Here is a 21048-nt window from a genome sequence, read left to right on the forward strand (position 1 = left end):
TTTTTGTTTCTGTTTATTTAATTGTTTATTTTTGGCTGCTCTGGGTCTTCCCCGCTGCATGTGGGCTACTCTCTAGTTGTGCTGTGAGGGTTCTCACTGTGGTGGCTTCTCCTGTTGGGGAGCACAGGCTCCAGGGCTCAGTATTTGTGGCGCATGGGCTTAGTTACCCTGCAGCATGTGGTTATCTTCCTGGACTAGGGATCGAAACTGTGTCCCTTGCATTGGCAGGTAGATTCTTAACCACTGGACCATCAGGGAAGCCCAGGTCTTCATTTCTGAAATGAAGACTCTGGTTGGCACCCCACAGCATCTACTGTACTGATATATAGATCAGAGAAAAGAGTAGCACCCATTTAAAGAAATTTTACTTGTCAATTAAGATAGGACATAGTACCCAACAGACCACTTTGCAAAAGGTATTAATAGGAAATTTTCAGAAGAAATAAAAATGGTCTATACACCTTAGTAATAATCAGGGAACTACAAATCAAAACAAGATGCCATAATGTAACTTTTCAGTCATCAGACTGTCAAAAATTAGATTGCTTAACAAATTTTGGCAAAAGTCTATGAAATAGATATTTTTATATACTGCTGGTATGAGCAGAAGAAATGGAGAAGCCAGTTCTACTCAGAGCTTTACTTCTGACTATCTACAATAACATTACAAGTAGTTATTTTTTATAAGAAATGAAAATAAATACTAACATTACGACACATAAGCATTATTCCTTATGTGTGAAGAGGTATTGTTTGTACTAGAAAAGAATTGGAAACAACCTAGAACTCCATCAGCTGGGGAAAATGAAATGATCTTTGGTGTAACCACACAATGAATTAGTACACTTGCATTTGGGATAATTACTCCTAAAAATAACCACACACACACACATATGCATACACTATATATATGTATATATTCATATAAATTGACGAGTTGCAGAATGATGAATATGTGCAGGTGATAAGATTCATATTAAAAAATTATACACACATATAACATGATATCATACATTTTCTATGGGTACATATATAAGTATACAAAGGCATAGGAAAAGGTCTAAAACCAAATACAATGAACACATAAGAGAAATTGCTCTTTAAGAATTGATGGAAAATAATATTTCAATTTAAAAAAGAATATTTTCATATTTTATTTGGAAATTAAAAATCAGTAGTTTCAGCAGATGCTGTTGGCTGTCACTGTGACCCTGATTAACCTATTGCAGTGTTCTCAGCCCTGAAAAGCGAAGTGAAGTCTCTTAGTTGTGTCAACTCTTGAGCAACATTATGGACTGTAGCCCACCAGGCTCCTTCATCCTTGGGATTTCCCAGGCAAGAATACTGGAGTGGGTTGCCATTTGCTTCTCCAGAGGATATTCCCTAACTAGGGATCAAACCCGGGCCTAACTACATTTTATTTATTAAAAAAATTTATTTAACTGATCTGGGTCTTAATTGCTGCATGTAGGATCTACTTCCCTGACCAGGGATCAAACCTGGAGCCCCATGTTGGGGGTGCAGAGTCTTAGCCACTGAATCACCAGGGAAGTCCTGACCCTAGCTGTATTTTATAACATATAAAATGCCAATACCTGGGGCTGTGAACCTGGGGCTGTGAACTGCTGCTCCAAGATGATCATGGTGAGCACATTTCTCTTGCAAGTGATTGACTGTGAAAACCACACGTGCCTCAATCATGGGATGTGGAAGCTTCTAGTGGAGACCTTCCTCATTGATCAAAACGTGAGATACATGAAGAAATTTTCTGTCTTTTTCTGCTAGACATGGTCATGGCCGAATGTTACATCTCAATCTATAACAATTACCTTGAGTCATAAGTGGAGCTAAGTGGGCACTTTAAGAGGTGAGATGGGGAGGGTGGGAGGGAGGCTTGAGAGGGAGGGGATGTACATATTAGCTGATTCATGTTGTTGTACAGCAGAAGCTAACACAACATTGTAAAGCAATTATCCTCTAATTAAAAGTTTTTTTAAATGTATAATTTGAAAAAAATAAGTTGAGCTGAGCTGGCCCAAAGACCAAGCTCACAAGCTGAAGATACCAAAGGGAAAGGAAAAAAGAAGCTGGGTTGCTGACAGTGAAGTAATAAGTCACTAAATTAGCCAAGATTGGAGTGCCCTCCCTTGAGGCTTGTTACATAACACCATAAACTGTATTATTGAAGTCTATGCCCTAACTGACACTATAGTATTATGTTGAGCCATATAAAATTGCTGACAATAAAAGTGTTAGTCACTCAGTTATGTCCTACTCTTTTGTGACCCCATGGACTGTAGCCCACCAGACTCTTCTGTCCATGGAATTCTTCAGGCAAGAATACTGGAGTGAGTAGCCATTCCCTTCTCCAGGGGATCTTCTCAACCCAGGGATAGAACCCCGGTCTCCTGAATTGCTGGCAGATGCTTTACCATCTGAGCCACCAGTATTCTATCCTTTTTAACCTACTTTTTTCCATCGTCACTGCTGATCTAAGGCAGATGCCTCCCTGAGTTACTTTTATCACCTTTAATTTCCTTCTGTTTGATTGTATTTTTCTCCACTCCAAAGATCTGTCATCTTTCATTGATTTTAGTATCCACAGTGATAACTTATCTAACATCCTAGCACACAACCTTAATAGCTCTGTTTTACTTTTACAGTATCCATCCAAGTTTTAATCTGTATGAACAATCTATTTTTTATACATGATATCTTTTAGCCAAAATAATCAGCAGAAATGATTATAGAATATCATGTACAATTTATTCTGATAGAAGGAGTAGATTAGCTGCTGTAATAATGCTAAATGTTGGCAGCTTAATGCTTACTCATAGTCTAATATGGGGATGTGAGTGGGAGGGTGGTTCTGCTCTACATGGCTTTCATTTCAACACAATCGTGAATTATGTTGCTGTAATCATCGAATATTTTGCATTCTAATGGCAGTAGTTATTTAACTGAGGATTAAACAAATACAAAATATATTTGTATTCAAAATATGTGCAATTTAAATACATTTTCATAAAATGTAAATTGAAATAAAAAATTTTTAAATGTCAGTTTATTTTCTAAAATATTTAAATTTACTATTAAAATTAAAGACAAAATACATTATCACTGTGAATAGCAACATTTTAAATCAAAATTTTGTAAATAAAGCTAAATTTTGTCTTTAAAAATTTAAATATTTCTATGAATTTTTATGAAAATAAAACTACTCACAATTCTAATGCTCAATGTCCACTTAGTTGCCACTGTAAATCATGGCTATCATACTTCATGCATGCTTCTTCTACACTGACATGTCTATCAGTTTAAAAGTAATATAAATTGATTATTATTTAGCCTCCATTATACAAGTGTTGCAAACACATGTGTACTAGAATATGGAGAGATGAGAAAATAGAAACTCAGCACTACTGAAAATGATACTATTTTTATGCAAGTGTTCATTATAATCATGCTGAGAAAGAATTTGACAAGTTAATTAATTTGTCTTGTCCCCAGTTGCTTCCTCTATTCAAATTTTCCCTGCACTCAGAAGCAACGGCACAATCTACAGACCTACAGAACATTTGGATGTAGTCAAGATGTATTTTCCTGGGGCTTAAACAGTGCTTGTCATGGGAGCCAATGTCTCGGGAATCAGGTAGTATATAATGTCAGAACTGAACACTAAGAGCCTCAGTAAAGAGATGTCCATGTATTCTTATACACATTTTCTTGTATATATTTGTGAAATGTAGGGCTTTTAAAAGTGTGTGACTAAGAAAAGAAGCCCTTCCATAGTATAGGCCTGATGCTGCTGCTGACATGGGTGTTAGACCCTGGCAATTCCCAGAAAAGAGGCTCCTTTCCTATGCCAGGGCACATGTCTGTCTTGGAGGTTTAATGTTGATCTGGCATGAAAGAAAGATTGAATGCTTACTGAACACAATAGAATTCTGCCTCATAAAGTTTCTGAGAGAGTATGACTACAGAGCAACCATCACAACTCAGATAACAACATGGTACTGTAGGAAGACCAAGTGAAGAGTGTGATGATTGCGGGTATACATGGGCTGCCCAAAGCACTAGTATTTGAAAGTGTCCACTCAGACTCAGTTCCCTGGTATCCTCTGCACTGACCTGTTCCTCCATCCCCTTTATCTCCCATTCCCATGACAAGAACCACCCCTGGGCACTTTGTCATCACATGAACTCGCTATGTCTCAAATATCTTAACTTCCAACATTCCACTCCAGCCACAACCTTCTACGCCTCCAACTTTCTCCTTCCAAGTCCATGTCCCATTATCACCCTCTCTGGCAAAGGCTAGGAGAATACAGCTGTCTAATTTGTACATGCCAAGAGTGCTGCTGGAGAAAATGATTCAGCCTGGCAGACTGGAGCCACTATCAGTCACTGGTCCTCAAGGTCAACTTGGCTTTCAGTGCTACCAGATTACCTGTTCTTCCGCAGTCAACGACGGATCCAGGGATGCTTATACAGTTCATGGGATCATCTTTAAAAGTTCAGTTCAATTCAGTCACTCAGTCGTGTCCGACTCTTTGCGACCCCATGAACTGCAGCACACTAGGCCTCCCTGTCCATCACCAACTCCCGGAGTCCACTCAAACCCATGTTCATTGAGTTGGTGATGCCATCCAACCATCTCATCCTCTGTCATCCCCTATCCTCCTGCCCTCAATCTTTCCCAGCATCAAGGTCTTTTCAAGTGAGTCAGCTCTTTGCATCAGGTGGCCAAAGGACTGGAGTTTCAGCTTCAACATCAGTCCTTCCAGTGAACACCCAGGACTGACCTCTTTTAGGATGGACTGGTTGGATCTCCTTGCAGTCCAAGGGACTCTCAAGAGTCCTCTCCAATACCACAGTTAGAAAACATCAATTCTTCTGTGCTCAGCTTTCTTTATAGTCCAACTCTCACATCCATATATGACTACTGGAAAAACCATAGCCTTGACTAGACGGACCTTTGTTGACAAAGTAATGTCTCTGTTTTTTAATATGCTGTCTAGGTTGGTCATAATTTTTCTTGCAAGGAGTAAGCGTCTTTTAATTTTATTGCTGGAATCACCATCTGCAGTGATTTTGGAGCCCGAAAAAATAAAGTCTGACACTGTTTCCCCATATATTTCCCATGAAGTGATGGGACTGGATGACATGATCTTAGTTTTCTGAATGTTGAGCTTTAAGCCAACTTTTTCACTCTCCTCTTTCACTTTCATCAAGAGGCTCTTTAGTTCTTCTTCACTTTCTGCCATAAGGGTGGTGTCATCTGCATATCTGAGGTTATAGATAGTTCTCCCGGCAATCTTAATTCAAGCTTGTGCTTCCTCCAGCCCAGCGTTTCTCATGATGTATTCTGCATATAAGTTAAATAAGCAGGGTGGCAATATACAGCCTTGACGTACTCCTTTTCCTATTTAGAACCAGTCCGTTGTTCCATGTCCAGTTCTAACTGTTGCTTCCTGACCTGCATACAGGTTTCTCAAGAAGCAGGTCAGATGGTATGCTAGTCCTATCTCTTTCAGAATTTTCCAGTTTGTTGTGATCCACACAGTCAAAGGCTTTGGCATAGTCAATAAAGCAGAAATAGATGTTTTTCTGGAACTCTCTTGCTTTTTTGATGATCCAATGGATGTTGGCAATTTGATCTCTGGTTCCTCTGCCTTTTCTAAATCCAGCTTAAACATCTTGAAGTTCACAGTTCACATACTGTTGAAGCCTGACTTGGAGAATTTTGAGCATTACTTTGCTAGTGTGTGAGATGAGTGCAATTGTGCGGCAGTTTGAGCATTCTTTGGCATTGCCTTTCTTTGAGATTGGAATGAAAACTGACCTTTTCCAGTCCTGTGGGCACTGCTGAGTTTTCCAAATTTGTTGGCATATTGAGTGCAGCACTTCCACAGCATCATCTTTTAGGATCTGAAATAGTTCAACTGGAATTTCATCACCTCCACTAGCTTTGTTCATAGCGATGCTTCCTAAGGCCCACTTGACTTTGCATTCTAGGATGTCTGGCTCTAGGTGAATGATCATACCATCATGATTATCTGGGTCCTGAAGATCTTTTTTGTACAGTTCTGTGTATTCTTGCCACATCTTAATATCTTCTGCTTCTGTTAAGTCCATACCATTTTTGTCCTTTATCGAGCCCATCTTTGCATGAAATATTCCCTTGGTATCTCTAATTTTCTTGAGTCTCTTGTCTTTCCCATTCTATTATTTTGCTCTATTTCTTTGCACTGATCACTGAGGAAGGCTTTCTTATCTCTCCTTGCTATTCTTTGGAACTCTGCATTCAAATGTGTTTATCTTTCCTTTTCTCCTTTGCTTTTTGCTTCTCTCCTTTTCACAGCTATATGTAAGCCCTCCTCAGATAGCCATTTTGCTTTTTTGCATTTCTTTTTCTTGGGGATGGTCTTGCTCCCTGTCTCCTGTACAATGTCACGAACCTCCATCCACAGTTCATCAGGCAGTCTGTCTATCAGATATAGTCCCTTAAATCTATTCCTCACCTTCACTGTATAATTGTAAGGGATTTGATTTTGGTCATACCTGAATGGTCTAGTGGTTTTCCCTACTTTATTCAATTTAAGTCTGAATTTGGCAAGAAGTTCATGATTTGAGCCATAGTCAGCTCCCGGTCTTGTTTTTGCTGATTGTATAGAGCTTCTCCATTTGGCTGCAAAGACTATAATCATTCTGATTTCTGTGTTGGCCATCTGGTGATGTCCATGTGTAGAGTCTTCTCTGGTGTTGTTGGAAGAGGGTGTTTGCTATGACCAGTGCGTTCTCTTGGCAAAACTCTATTAGCCTTTGCCCTGCTTCATTCTGTACTCCAAGGCCAAATTTGCCTGTTACTCCAGGTGTTTCTTGACTTCCTACTTTTGCATTCCAGTTCCCTATAATGAAAAGGACATCTTTTTTGGGTGTTAGTTCTAGAAGGTCTTGTAGATCTTCATAGAACCATTCAACTTCAGCTTCTTCAGCATTACTGGTCAGGGCATAGGCTTGGATTACCGTGATATTGAATGGTTTGCCTTAAAAACAAACAGAGATCATTCTGTCATTTTTGAGACTGCATCCAAGTACTGCATTTCAGACTCTTTTGTTGACGTGATGGCTACTCCATTTTTTCTAAGGGATTCCTGTCCACGGTAGTAGATATAATGGTCATCTGAGTTAAACCCACCAATTCCAGTCCATTTTGGTTTGCTGATTCCTAGAATGTTGACGTTCACTCTTGCCATCTATTTGACCACTTTCAGTTTGCCTTGATTCATGGACCTAACATTCCAGGTTTCTATGCAGCATCGGACCTTGCTTCTATCTTTAAAAGAGAATACAAAATTACAGATACAGGAGACATCACTGGTGGTTCAGTGGTTTAAGACTTTGCCTTCCGATGAAGGGGGTGAGGGTTCAATCCCTGGTCAGGAAACTAAGACCCCCACATGCCTTGTAGCCAAAAACCAAAAACATAAATCAGAAACAATATTGTAACAAATTCAATAAAGACCTTAAAAAATGGTCCACATCAAAAATCTTAAAAAAAAAATACAAAATTAGGTACACAGGTGACATTGATTTAAAATGAGGAAACCCCCCAATCCCAAATCATGAGTAATTGGAGCTGTGGGAATTCAAAATCTTCTGATATCTTCAGGCAATTTGACAGCAATACTTGCATAAAAATACCTTCTGAAAGAAGTCTGGCTACCTCTCCCCACTTAACTCCCGTCCCCAACTCCCAGCAAGTTCTTTAACTCTCAGGGGCCCAAGTGAACTTCAAGAACTTCATTGTAAAAACAGCCCTTAGCTTACAATATGAAGAGGTTCACATCCTCTCCGTATTTTTAAGCCACTTCACCAAGCAGCTCCCTTGAATTAGTAACAGGTGATTTCTCCTCTGATTTCATGAAGAACATGGAAGCCAGCAGTCCTAACTACTTCAACTTTCTGCTAACACACTAGCAAACTTCCCTATATCCCATTCGTATTACCTTCCTTTCTACTTTTCATGGTAAAAGAGGTGTTATTCCCTCTATTGTTTAATCTTCATGTTGAAAATTTCTCTGAACATTTGTCTCCTTCTTTCATTAAAGATGAAGTTTCTGTTTGCGTTTGTCGCCCTCCTTCGCTCCTTGGGGGTGGTTTATGAGAGTAAGCAGAGCCACGTGGAAAGAAGAGATCGACACTTGTTCCCTTGGTTCCTGTGAACTGCATTGCTAGCTCTCCTCCCCTCCCTGGAACTTCTTTCCAGGTGCTTCCGCTTCCTGCCCTGAAGTTGTAGACATCCTCCACTTCTGGCAGAGTCTGGGGAAAGGGCGGCAGGTGCGGTGTGGGGCCACGAAGGTGGCAAGAAGAAGACCCTGCAGCTGCCCAGGAAGCAAGCCCAGGGAATGGACAAGGAAGATAAGGCATTCAAGCAGAAAGGAGGAGCAGAGGACATTTGAGGAGCTGAAAGTGAAGGCCATGGGAAAAAGGTCCCTAGCCTCAGGTGGAATTAAGAAATCTGGCAAAAACAAGCTGTTCCTTGTGCCTGAGGCAATTATGATCCTTAATTCCATCCTTTTTAAAACACCCGGGTTCCCTGCCATAACATTTGTTGCCACGTATAGCTAGAATGAAGTGTTGTCTTGAAATCTATTGTACTTTTAAGAACAAGCCTTTGTTAAAAAAAAAAAAGTAAAAATAAAAAAATTGTAGATATCCTCATGCCACCATTCAGTTCAGTTCAGTTCAGTCGCTCAGTCGTGTCCGACTCTTTGCGACCCCATGAATCGCAGTACGCCAGGCCTCCCTGTCCATCACCAACTCCTAAAGTTCACTCAGACTCGCGTCCATAGAGTCAGTGATGCCATCCAGCCATCTCATCCTTGGTCGTCCCCTTCTTCTCTTGCCTCCAATCCCTCCCAGCATCAAAGTCTTTTCCAATGAGGCAACTCTTCGCATGAGGTGGCCAAAGTACTGGAGTTTCAGCTTTAGCATCATTCCTTCCAAAGAAATCCCAGGGTTGATCTCCTTCGGAATGGACTGGTTGGATCTCCTTGCAGTCCAAGGGACTCTCAAGAGTCTTCTCCAACACCACAGTTCAAAAGCATCAATTCTTCGGCACTCAGCCTTCTTCACAGTCCAACTCTCACATCCATACATGACCACTGGGAAAACCATAGCCTTGACTAGATGGACCTTAGTCGGCAAAGTAATATCTCTGCTTTTGAATATACTGTCTAGGTTGGTCATAACTTTCCTTCCAAGGAGTAAGCGTCTTTTAATTTCATGGCTGCAATCACCATCTGCAGTGATTTTGGAGCCCCCAAAAATAAAGTCTGACACTGTTTCCACTGTTTCCCCATCTATTTCCCATGAGGTGGTGGGACCGGATGCCATGATCTTCGTTTTCTGAATGTTGAGCTTTAAGCCAACTTTTTCACTCTCCTCTTTTACTTTCATCAGAAGGCTTTTTAGCTCTTCACTTTCTGCCATAAGGGTGGTGTCATCTGCATATCTGAGGTTATTGATATTTCTCCCGGCAATCTTGATTCCAGCTTGTGTTTCTTCCAGTCCAGCGTTTCTCATGATGTACCCTGCATAGAAGTTAAATAAGCAGGGTGACAATATACAGTCTTGACGTACTCCTTTCCTATTTGGAACCAGTCTGTTGTTCCATGTCCAGTTCTAACTGTTGCTTCCTGACCTGCATACAGGTTTCTCAAGAGGCAGGTCAGGTGGTCTGGTATTCCCATCTCTCGGAATTTTCCACAGTTTCTTGTGATCCACACAGTCAAAGGCTTTGGCATAGTCAATAAAGCAGAAATAGACGTTTTTCTGGAACTCTCTTGCTTTTTTGATGATCCAGCAGATGTTGGCAATTTGATCTCTGGTTCCTCTGCCTTTTCTAAAACCAGCTTGAACATCAGGAAGTTCATGGTTTACGTATTGCTGAAGCCTGGCTTGGAGAATTTTGAGCATTACTTTACTAGTGTGTGAGATGAGTGCAATTGTGTGGTAGTTTGAGCATTCTTTGGCATTGCCTTTCTTTGGGATTGGAATGAAAACTGACTTTTTCCAGTCCTGTGGCCACTGCTGAGTTTTCCAAATTTGCTGGCATATCGAGTGCAGCACTTTCACAGCACCATCTTTCAGGATTTGAAATAGCTCTACTGGAATTCCATCACCTCCACTAGCTTTGTTCCACCATTAGATCATTCATTGATTTTAAAAAGTGTGCATAGTGTTCCAGGATTGTTGCCAAGTATGGGTGATAGGAAGTGAACAAGAGACACGCTGTGTCTGCTCTTACTACAGGGACATAGGGCAGAAGTGCCCATGCTTGTCTGTGGTGGGGCGAAGAGATCTGAGAAGATGTCCTAAGCCATGTGCCATGTGCTTAGCAAGACTTGTTCGCCAGGTGAAGAGAAGGGAAAAAGATCAGGCAGCAGGCTCACAGGGGGCAAAGAATGGTGACATCTGAGAAGCTGAAAGAAGGGAGTCGGGGTGGAAGGTGAGAAATGAGAGGTGGGTAGGGATCCAATTGGGCTTCCCTGGTGGTTCAGTGGTAAAGAATTCTCCTGCCAATGCAAGAGACACAGGTTTGATTCCTGGCTCAGGAAGATCTGTGGGAGAAGGAAATGGCAACCCACTTCAGCATTCTTGCCTGGGGAATCCCAAGAACAGAGGAGTCTTGCAGGCCATTGGATTGCAAAAGAGTCAGACACGACTTAGCAACTGAACAACAACAATGAGGGTCTAGTAAAGATGGGCCTTGTGAGCCCTGGTGAGGATTTGGACTTTATTCTGAGGGCTACAGAAAGCCTCAACTACCATCCAAATTTGGTAAAATCTCTGCTTCTTCTCCTTCCCCCTACCCCAGCTAACCTGTGCTCCATTCTGCAGCCAAAGTGACCTTAAAATTAAAGACACATCATGTCATTCTGTTGCTTAGAACATTCTGGTGCTTTTGTATTATTCAGTGGGTTAAATCCCAAACTCTTTAACAAGCTTATAAGACCCCACATCACCAGGTCACAGCATGCTGACCTGGAAAGTTCTTTGATTTCTCTCAGTGAGGTGCTCTGTTGTTTCTGGACCCCAAGACAAACTGTTCATCCTGCCGGGAACCTCTTCCTCCTGTTATTTGTGTGTTGAGCATCACATTTGCTGGGAAGCCTCCATTGACTTTTCCCTAGTCTGTATCCAGGACTTCTCCTGTGAGCTCTCATTTATGCTTGGACATCCTCTCAATATTTAATACATAAGACTTATAAGTGACTGGGCATCTGCTATGACTCTGAAAACTCTAGCATACAGCTCACAATATAACCTTGATATTTGTTGGATAAATAAGTGAATAAAAAATGAAATAGGGGATGTAGTCAACATATTCTGTGATCACTTCTAGCTCTGAAAAATACATTCTTTGTAGGTGCTGTGTGATACAGGTGACTTAGGAAGAGTTCAACAATTTACTTCTAAAAAGACAGTGGCGGTCAAATTTCTACTCTTATTTCCATTAAATTGAAGTAACTACTATGTTGGATTTTTCTCCTCAGCTCAAATGTTCTCAATATATCAACACAGAAATGAAAAGTATCTCCTCAGTTTTTCTTTAAATATGTTCAATCTTGCCCATTTTCTCTATAAAGTTTTTCTCTCTCTGAGGAAATGATTTCTATACAGTTTTAGTTTCAGTTCAGTCGCTCAGTCGTGTCCAACTCTCTGCGACCCCATGAACCACAGCATGGCAGGCCTCCTTGTCCATCACCATCTCCCGGAGTTCACTCAGACTCACGTCCATTGAGTCGGTGATGCCATCCAGCCATCTCATCCTCTGTCGTCCCTTTCTCCTCCTGCCCGCAATCTTTCCCAGCATCAGGGTCTTTTCAAGTGAGTCAGCTCTTCGCATCAGGTGGCCAAAGTATTGGAGTTTTAGCTTCAGCATCAGTCCTTCCAATGAACACCCAGGACTGATCTCCTTTAGTATGGACTGGTTGGATCTCCTTGCAGTGAAAGGGACTCTCAAGAGTCCTCTCCAACACCACAGTTCAAAAGCATCAATTCTTCGGCACTCAGCTTTCTTTATAGTCCAACTCTCACATCCATACATGACCACTGGAAAAACCATGGCCTTGACTACACAGACTTTTGTTGACTAAGTAATATCTCTGCTTTTTAATATGCTGTCTAGGTTGATCATAACTTTCCTTCTAAGGAGTAAGCGTCTTTTAATTTCATGGCTGCAATCACCATCTGCAGTGATTTTGGAGCCCCCCAAATATAAAGTCAGCCACTGTTTCCATTGTTTCCCCATCTGTTTCCCATGAAGTAATGGGACCAGATGCCATGATCTTAGTTTTCTGAATGTTGAGCTTGAAGCCAACTTTTTCACTCTCCTCTTTCATCAAGATGCTCGTTAGTTCTTCACTTTCTGCCATAAGGGTGGTGTCATCTGCATATCTGAGGTTATTGATATTTCTCCCAGCAATCTTGATTCCAGCTTGTGCTTCCTCCAGCCCAGCATTTCTCATGATGTGTTCTGCATATAAGTTGAATAAGCAGGGTGGCAATATACAGCCTTGACGTACTCCTTTTCCAATTTGGAACCAGTCTGTTGTTCCAAGTACAGTTCTAACTGTTGCTTCCTGGCCTGCATATAGGTTTCTCAAGAGGCAGGTCAAGTGGTCTGGTATTCCCATCTCTTTCAGAATTTTCCACAGTTTCTTGTGATCCACACAGTCAAAGTCTTTGGCATAGTCGATAAAGCAGAAATAGATGTTTTTTTGGAACTCTCTTGCTTTTTCGATGATCCAGCGGATGTATGTTCCTCAAGTAAACTATTCCCATTGGTTTGATCCAATTAAAAAGTTCAGCTAAAACTGATTGACAGGCCATCACGTGCCAGGCTCAGTCCTGGGGATATAAATAAGTCATTTGACCTTACCATTATCTGACCAGCTTACAGCCTGGAAAGAGACTCTTGAACAGATAACTTCAAAATGTTTCACTTTCTCAACTATTTCTGGTTCAGGACATGCTTTATACTATACAGTTTAATTTAAAATAATATTTATGCCATTAAAAAGAACAGATTTGAATCAGTTCTAATGAGGTGGATGAAACTGGAGCCTATTATACAGAGTGAAGTAAGCCAGAAAGAAAAACACCAATACAGTATACTAATGCATATTTATGGAATTTAGAAAGAAGGTAATGATAAGCCTGTATGCGAGACAGCAAAAGAGACACAGATGTATTGAACAGTCTTTTGGACTCCGTGGGAGAGGGTGAGGGCGGCATGATATGGGAAAATGGCATTGAAACATGTATATTATCATATGTGAAACGAATTGCCAGTCCAGGTTCGATGCATGATACAGGGTGCTCAGGGCTGGTGCACTGGGATGACCCAGAGGGATGGGATGGGGAGGAATGTGGGAGGGGGGTTCAGAATGGGGAACACATGTACACTCATGGTGGATTCAAGTCAATGTATGGCAAAACCAATACAATACTGTAAAGTAAAATAAATAATTAATTAAAAAAATAAAATAATATTTATGTACTGGTAAGTAACGCACAAGTAATTTGTAAGTGAACTTGAACGTGAGCAAAAGATGACCTTGGCTTCCGGGAGCTTATGGTCTATGAGGACACAAAATGACAAGGAAAAATTGACTGTCAGCTCAGGGAACATAGAGGGGTGGGAAGGGTGGCAGGTGGGAGGGAGGTTCCAAAGGGAGGGGACATATTACACCTATAAATAATTCATGTTGCTGCATGGCAAAAATGAAACCAATATTGTATAGCTTTATCTTTCAATTAAAAATAAAGAAATTTAAAAAACGTCAGGAAGGCAGACTAGGGGAGCTTTAAGAGACACAGAGGGTTTAAGAGCACACATCCTTGGGGGAAGGGCAGAGACAGAAGTTGCCTAGTTACTCAGTTCTGTCTGACTCTTTGTGACCCCATGGACTTTAGCCCGCAAGGTCTCAGTCCACTGGATTCTCCAGGCAAGAAAACTGGAGTGGGTTGCCATTTCCTTCTCTGAGAGAGGGAAGTGGGGAACCAGGAAACAAAAACTTCTCAGCACAACTGCTATTCAGAAAGGGCCCTGAAGTGCCGATAAAATTGATGTAGGTATCTTATGTAAGTGGAATCGTGTATTATTTATTATCTGCCCTTTTGCATCTGGCTTAGATTTCACTTAGCGTAATGAAAAGACAGTTTTTATGTAGTCAAATGTATTGCTTATGGGTTTTTAAAATATGGGCTTCCCTGGTGGCTCAGATGGTAAAGAATCCACCTGCCATGCAGGAGACCCAAGTTTGATCCCTGGGTTGGGAAGATCCTGTAACAAAAGTAAAAGGACTATCAAAAGTTGGAAAAACATGTTTGCAACATATATGACAAGCAAAGATCTAATTAATTGAGATGTAGGGTAGAATGGTGGTTACCAGGGACTAGGGGCAGTCGAGGAGGGATAGAGGGTTAGTGGTGAATGGGTACAGGGTCTCAGTTTGGGAAGATGAAAATGTTCTGCAGAGGGATGGTGGTGATGGTCACCAACAGTGTGAATGCATTTAATGCTACTGAACTGCATACTAAAAAATGGTTAAAATGGGAACTTATGGTTGACAGGGGGAAGGGATAGTTAGGGAGTTTGGGATGGTCATGCACACACTGCTATATTTAAAAAGGATAACCAACAAGGACCTGCTGCATAGCACATGGAACTCTGCTCCATGATATGTGGCAGCATGGATGGGAGGGAGTTTGGGAGAGAATGGACGCATGTATACATATGGCTGAGTCCCTTAAGCTGTTCACCTGAAACTATCACAACATTTTTAATCAACAATACTCTGATACAAAATAAAGAGTTCCAAAGAAACAAAATGGTTAAAATTATGAATCTTTTTGTTAGGGACATTTTAATGACAACAACAGCTAAATAACTTCATGGAAAATAGATGGGAAAACAGTGGAAAGAGTGACAGGTTTTATTTTCTTGGGCTCCAAAATAACTACAGACAGTGACTGCAGCATGAAATTAAAAGACGCTTACTCCTTGGAAGAAAAGCTGTGACAAACCTAGACAGCATATTAAAAAGCAGAGATATTACTTTGCTGACAAATGTCCATATAGTCAAAGCAATGGTTTTTCCAGTAGTCATGTACGGATGTGAGAGCTGGACAATAAAAACTGCTGGGCACCAAAGAATTGATGCCTTTGAACTGTGGGGCTGGAGAAGACTCTTGAGAGTCTCTTGGAAAGTGAGAAGATCAAACCTGTCAATCCTAAAAGAAATCAACCCAGAATATTCACTGGAAGGACTGATGCTGAAGCTGAAGCTCCAGTACTTTGACCACCTGATGTGAAGAGCTGAATTGGAAAAGACCCTGATGCTGGGAAAGATTAAAGGCGGGAGGAGAAGGGGATGACAGAGAATGAGACAGTTGGTAGGCATCACCGACTCAATGGACATGAGTTTGAGCAAGATCTGGGAGATGGTGAAGGACAGGGAAGCCTGGCGTGCTGCAGTCCATGGGGTCACAAAGAGTTGGACACAACTGAGCAACTGAACAAAAATAATTAAATGTTTCAAGGATTCTGGAACTTATATCTGCTTAGAAAGACTTCCCATACTTGAAGATCATAGAAAAGTTATTTTTTCCGGAAGTATTTTGTCTGTTAATATGGAGTTGATTGGAGGTGCAACTTTTGGATAGGTGTTTGAGATGAAGAAATTAGACTTCTGCAACAGTCAGAGGAGAACGTGACAAGGACCTGAAGTAAGGTGATGAAGGGCTAGGTTCTTCAGCTGGGAAAGCAGAGTAGGAGGTCTTGGCTTTCAACAAGATATATGCTTGATGCATGGTAGGTACTTGAATATTTATTGAATGATGAGGGAAAAGAAAGAGTCAATACAGAGAACTCCTGAGGATTCTAACCCAGGTGGCATTCACAATAGTAATACTAATATTAATTGATTGATGATACTAATTCATTGAAGGAGGAGGTTTGTGGGTAGAATAGGATGTGTTCCATTTTGAACATGCTAATATTTTTAGGGGCAGTTCAGCCATCTGGGTGAGTTTCAGAAAAGAATCAAAGATGGATCTGATGTGGAAAAAAGTTAAGGAAGACAAATTTGGTTTGTATCTTGGCCAGTGAAGATGATTGCTGAAGCTATGGGATTATTTGGGAGAGTATACGAGTGTCAAGGAAGAATGGATGAGACCTTGAAGGATTTTAGTCCTTCAGTGGGATGAAGAGGAAGTATAGCCAGAGCAGCAAATAATTCATAGAAAAGGCACTTGAAGTGGGTTTGAAGGGAATTCCCTGGTGGTCCAGTGGATAGGAGTCTGCACTTCCACTGCCAGGGATATACGTTTGATCACTGGTCAGGGAACTAAGATCCCTCATGCTGAATGGTGTGGCCAAAAAAAAAAAAAGTAAAAGAAATGGGCTTGAAGGAAGGTTTTGGATAACAGCAGATTGGAGGGTGGGATAGTGGAGGTGGTGAAAAACGAGTGCCAAGCAGAAATAACACCATGAAGAAACAGGAAGTGTGAAAGCACCCCACTAAAGAAGCCATTCAGTAACCAGATGTTGAAGAAATCTGTTGTAGAAGAATTGGAGGCTTCAAGGATGGGTCAGTTAATATCATAACTATAGAAGAGAGGATGATGACCAAGACAGGCTGTTTCCCTCAGGGTTATGGTGACCGTTGCTATTTGGTTGCTTGAGTATGAAGAATCTGAGGGATCTACTTCACTTACAGCTCCAGCCAAAGATATTCAGTAAATTTGGAGCATCTCAGGTGTCTAAACATAGTCCAGGTCCTCCATCTTAGATTTACTCTGGGTGTTCCAATCTCCTTTGTTTGAAGCATCTTCATGCCAGATCCCAAACAGGGGGTTTTCAGGTCGACTTTCATCATTACTTTTTGTTTGTTGTGTATTTGAAGTTTTGTTAATTTTCTTAAATGAGATATTGGATGAGATCATGTTCCTGGGGAAAGATAATGGTAGCAAAGCTCCTGTCTGTGGCTCAAGTGTCATTCTGCGCACAGGTGCTGTAAGAGGGCAGCCAGAAACAAGCCCAGAGTGAGTTCTACGTTCCCCAAAGATCCGACCCCTGGTTTCAAAGAGTCACAGTTTGGTTGATAATAAAAAGATACGTAGCATTAAAAACAACAACAACAACAAAAAAAACAGCTTGAAAAAAAATTTCAGAGTTCCATTTTTCATTCTCAGACTGGCAGAGATCTAGAGAGATTGCCAAGTGTTGAGGTAAGGGTGTGGGAAAGCAGGCCCTTGTCTTCACTGCTGGTGGGACAGGTAATTACCATGACCTCTATGGAAGGTGACTGACAACACTCACCCAATGCTCATATTCTCTGACCCAAGGTATTCTAGTTCAGAGGTTTTTAATTTTTTGACTATGCCATGCAGCATACAGGATCCTAGTTCCCTAACCAGGGATAGAACCCATAACTCCTCACTGGAAGTGCAGAGTCTTAACCACTGGACTGCCAGGAAGTCTCTGACCCAGGGTATTCCAGACAAGATAATTCCTGGCAGCATAATCTGTCGTGGTAAGGATGGCAACCACCTAAACTATCCGTCAATAGAGACTGGTTAAATAAATTACAGCATATCTTTGCCACACAATACTTCGGTCATTGTTGCTTCTATATGCACAAAAGAGTTCTGAAACTATACATGAGAAACTGGTCACTCAGGTAGCCTCTGGGAGGGGATGGGGCTGAGGAGATAGGGATGGGAAGGACTTTTCATTTGCCTTCTCTACCTGAGGAATGTATAACCTACGTCCACCCACCACTCTGAATGAAGCAAAAAAAAAAAAAAAAAAAAAATCCTGGTGGTGGAGAGTACACTAGTAGTGTTTTGTGTGTGCCTAGTTGCTTCAGTGGAGAAGGCAATGGCACCCCACTCCAGTACTCTTGCCTGGAAAATCCCACGGACGGAGGAACCTGGTGGGCTGCAGTCCATGGGGCTGCATAGAGTCGGACACGACTGAATCGACCTAGCAACAGCAGCAGCAGTTGCTTCACTTGTGTCTGACTCCTTGTGACTCCATGGACTGTACCATGCCACACTCCTCTCTCCCTGGAATTCTCCAGGGGATGCCATGCCCTCTTCCAGTGGATCTTTCCAACTCAGGGAGCGAACCTGGGTCTCCCGCATTGCAGGCAGATTCTTTACCATCGGAGCCACCTAGGAAATTTGAGATAAATCTTAACCCAAGAGGCCTGAGTTATAACAGGAATCATTTTGAGAAGTTCAAGAGTTGAAGGTCATTTCATATTTCCCACCCACCTTTTCTCTCCACACAGAACCCAAGGCACGAAGGGAAGGATAAGAGGAAGACAGCACAAATAAGCCCTGAAGCCAAGAACCTGTAGGACAGACATTTTATTGTGACTTGCTTACAGTCAAACATTCAACGCATCGACTTGCCCATTAGTTAATTGTTTTGTGGGAGATCACAGCCTGATGCCCAAAGGCCCTTAGCCTCATCTTATGTCAGTCTAGTCAATGGCTGCCTGTTTTACAGTTCAATTAGTTAGAGGAAAATGTCAGGAAAATCTGGTCTTAACCTCTCAAATGAATGGCTGTGAGATTTGCAATCCATTTAATATAAAGTGCTCAAGTTCAGTGCAAAAAGGGCAGACTCAGAAGGGCAAGCAGATGCCAGGGAGGAATGTTTCCTGGGAGACAGATGCATTCTACGACTCAAAGAAGTCACTTGGCCAACTTCCCCATAAAGGGGTCTAGTATTTCCTTTGCCATCTCTTCCCTCCGTCAGAGGACCAGAACTTCTACAGATGCTCTTAGAGTTGTTTAGTTCACTATTTAAAACACCTGGTTCAGAGGGAGATCCACAGGGTTTCTAAGCACCAGAGATACTGACTTGGGCTTCTAGCTCCTGTTTCTCTCAGCAGCCCCTGTGAGGTTGACAGGCTGAGCTCTGGCTGGTGGGAGGCTTGCAGCTATGGAGCTCTCTTCACACCCCTCATTTGCAAATTCACATCATGGACTAGGGCAGACCTTTTCCAAAAGCTTGTCACATCTCCAGTGGGAAGACAGGCCCACACTAATTAAAGGAGCACTTCATTTGGTTGCTCACCAACTGGACATGACCTATTTCATCATCCCCTTGTTTAGCTCTTGTTGTCAGGCCCAACTTTAAAGTGAACCTTTGACTCCCACTGTTAAGACAAAGAAGTGCACTGCCTTCTCAATGGCCCTGGATCTCTGCATGTCCATCCTTCTGTCCTGAAGAGAGTGAAGAGAAGCAGGTGGGAAGAGGAAGCGATTTTCTAACCAATTTAAGGGGCATACATAGGACTGTAACTCAAACAGGCAAAGTCTAGCCATTCGGTCCCAGGACCTTGGCTACTGTTTCTCTCCCAGACTCTCCAAAAGGAAGCCACGTTCTCTTACTTGGCAGCAGGAATATTGACAAAAGCCAGTTCTGTGCTTGTAGACAACTCTCCTGCAATGCTGTCTGGAGAGGTTCCCTTCTCTCCCTGTGGATGAACACGATGGCGCCCCTCCTGCCCATGTCTGGGGCTCCAGATCCCATCAGGTGTCCAGGCAGCCACAGCTTTCAGAAGCCAGCACCTGAGGACTCTTCTGTTGAGACTACTTTCCAAAGACTCACAGTAACTCTTGTGCTTGTGAGAGGAGAGATGCTTAAAATGGTTTCACACCACAGGAAGCACCTGCCCCAAAGCCATCTCTGCATCTGGGGACAGGAAGGAGGGGAAAAGAGGCAAGCCTTCTGATGCAGCTCCATCATTCTCAGTCAAAAACCCTTCTAGTCACAAGAACCTACTGGAACATCTCCACACCAAGGGGACTGTGTACAAATAGGATGAGCCCGGGTTAAGAACCAAAAACGCAGGAAGGTTTTCAGACAGGCAGAAGTCAAAAGTAAAGTGCCTCTTTGCAGTGGGGGAGAGCTTCGTTTGTTCAGAAATGCTTGGGCGTAAACATGAGCGCAAAGAGCGTGCACACACACACACTCACTCTGAGGTAGAAAGAACTGGCCATCTCCAGACAAACACACACAGACTCCACGATTTTACAGAAACATGGCACTTGCGTGAAAGATCCTATCTTTGCTCAAGATGGCAGGTCGGGTCCAATTCCAGCTCTTTCCGACCTGGGGTGGAGCCAGGGAAGTCCTGCCCCACAGGAGGAAAGAGCTGAAGTGTGCCCATCACTCCTGCCCCACAGCTGTCCGGCCCTGCAGCCCAGGGTCACTTCCTGGAGGCCGAACCATGGGCACCCCGGCTGCGGCTTGTCAGAAGCCACTGGGAGCAGATGTCTTGCACCACTGCGTCCCCGCTGCTCTTGGCGGCCTGCTGCACCTGCTCGACTAGGACCGCAGCCCGAGAGTGTTCTTGCTTCACGGCGATCAGGTAGGCAGAACGCAGCTTGCAGCACGTCAGGTAGGCCTGAACCTGGCAATCGGGTGTGAGAGACAGCCGGAAGGAAACCATCACTGATAAGTCACCAAGAAGCACACAGGGCTGCGTGAAGGGAGATAAGACAGCACTTCTCACCTACCAATAACTGGGTTCTTGCCTTTTATTACGTTATGGTCACTCTTTAAATATTCTGGACACTAAGCTATTATACTGTATTACTGTACAGTGTAAAAGTTATTATAAATAAGCCAAGAATTTTAAGAAGCAGAAGGCAGGCAGGCAGAGCCTGGCCTCTATCTACTCCTTTCAAGGCCTCCTCACTCTCCTGGGCTCTTTTCAGCTTTCTCCCAGCCTCACTGCTGACAAACTGGTTTTTGCAGTTATTTGGGTGATTATTTGATTGATGTCTGTCTCCTTGACTAGGAGGACAGGAAGAGTGTCTGTTTTTCTAACCATTCTTGGAGCTGAGCACAGGGCCTGGCATGTGGGTTGTTCCATGAATGTGCATTAAGTGAATGAATGAATGAGTCATCACACCTGCCCCCTACAATGGGCCCACAGGGCCCCTTTC

General features: G+C 42.4%; 1 protein-coding gene across 6 annotated transcripts in view; it reads right to left on the reverse strand.

Annotated features, from left to right (window-relative positions):
* Positions 1 to 18438: 18438 nt before the first annotated feature.
* Positions 18439 to 21048, reverse strand: part of ZFYVE26 (zinc finger FYVE-type containing 26) — a 67291-nt gene continuing 64681 nt past the window's right edge. For all 6 annotated transcript variants that reach the window (XM_060418196.1, XM_060418198.1, XM_004010742.5 and 3 more), the window contains one exon: positions 18439 to 20510. In XM_060418196.1, coding sequence (XP_060274179.1) covers positions 20307 to 20510 — 204 coding nt within the window. In that variant the 3' untranslated portion in view covers positions 18439 to 20306. The remainder of the gene's footprint in view (positions 20511 to 21048) is intronic.

Source organism: Ovis aries, chromosome 7, assembly GCF_016772045.2.
Source record: "Ovis aries strain OAR_USU_Benz2616 breed Rambouillet chromosome 7, ARS-UI_Ramb_v3.0, whole genome shotgun sequence".
NCBI classification, from domain to species: domain Eukaryota; kingdom Metazoa; phylum Chordata; class Mammalia; order Artiodactyla; family Bovidae; genus Ovis; species Ovis aries.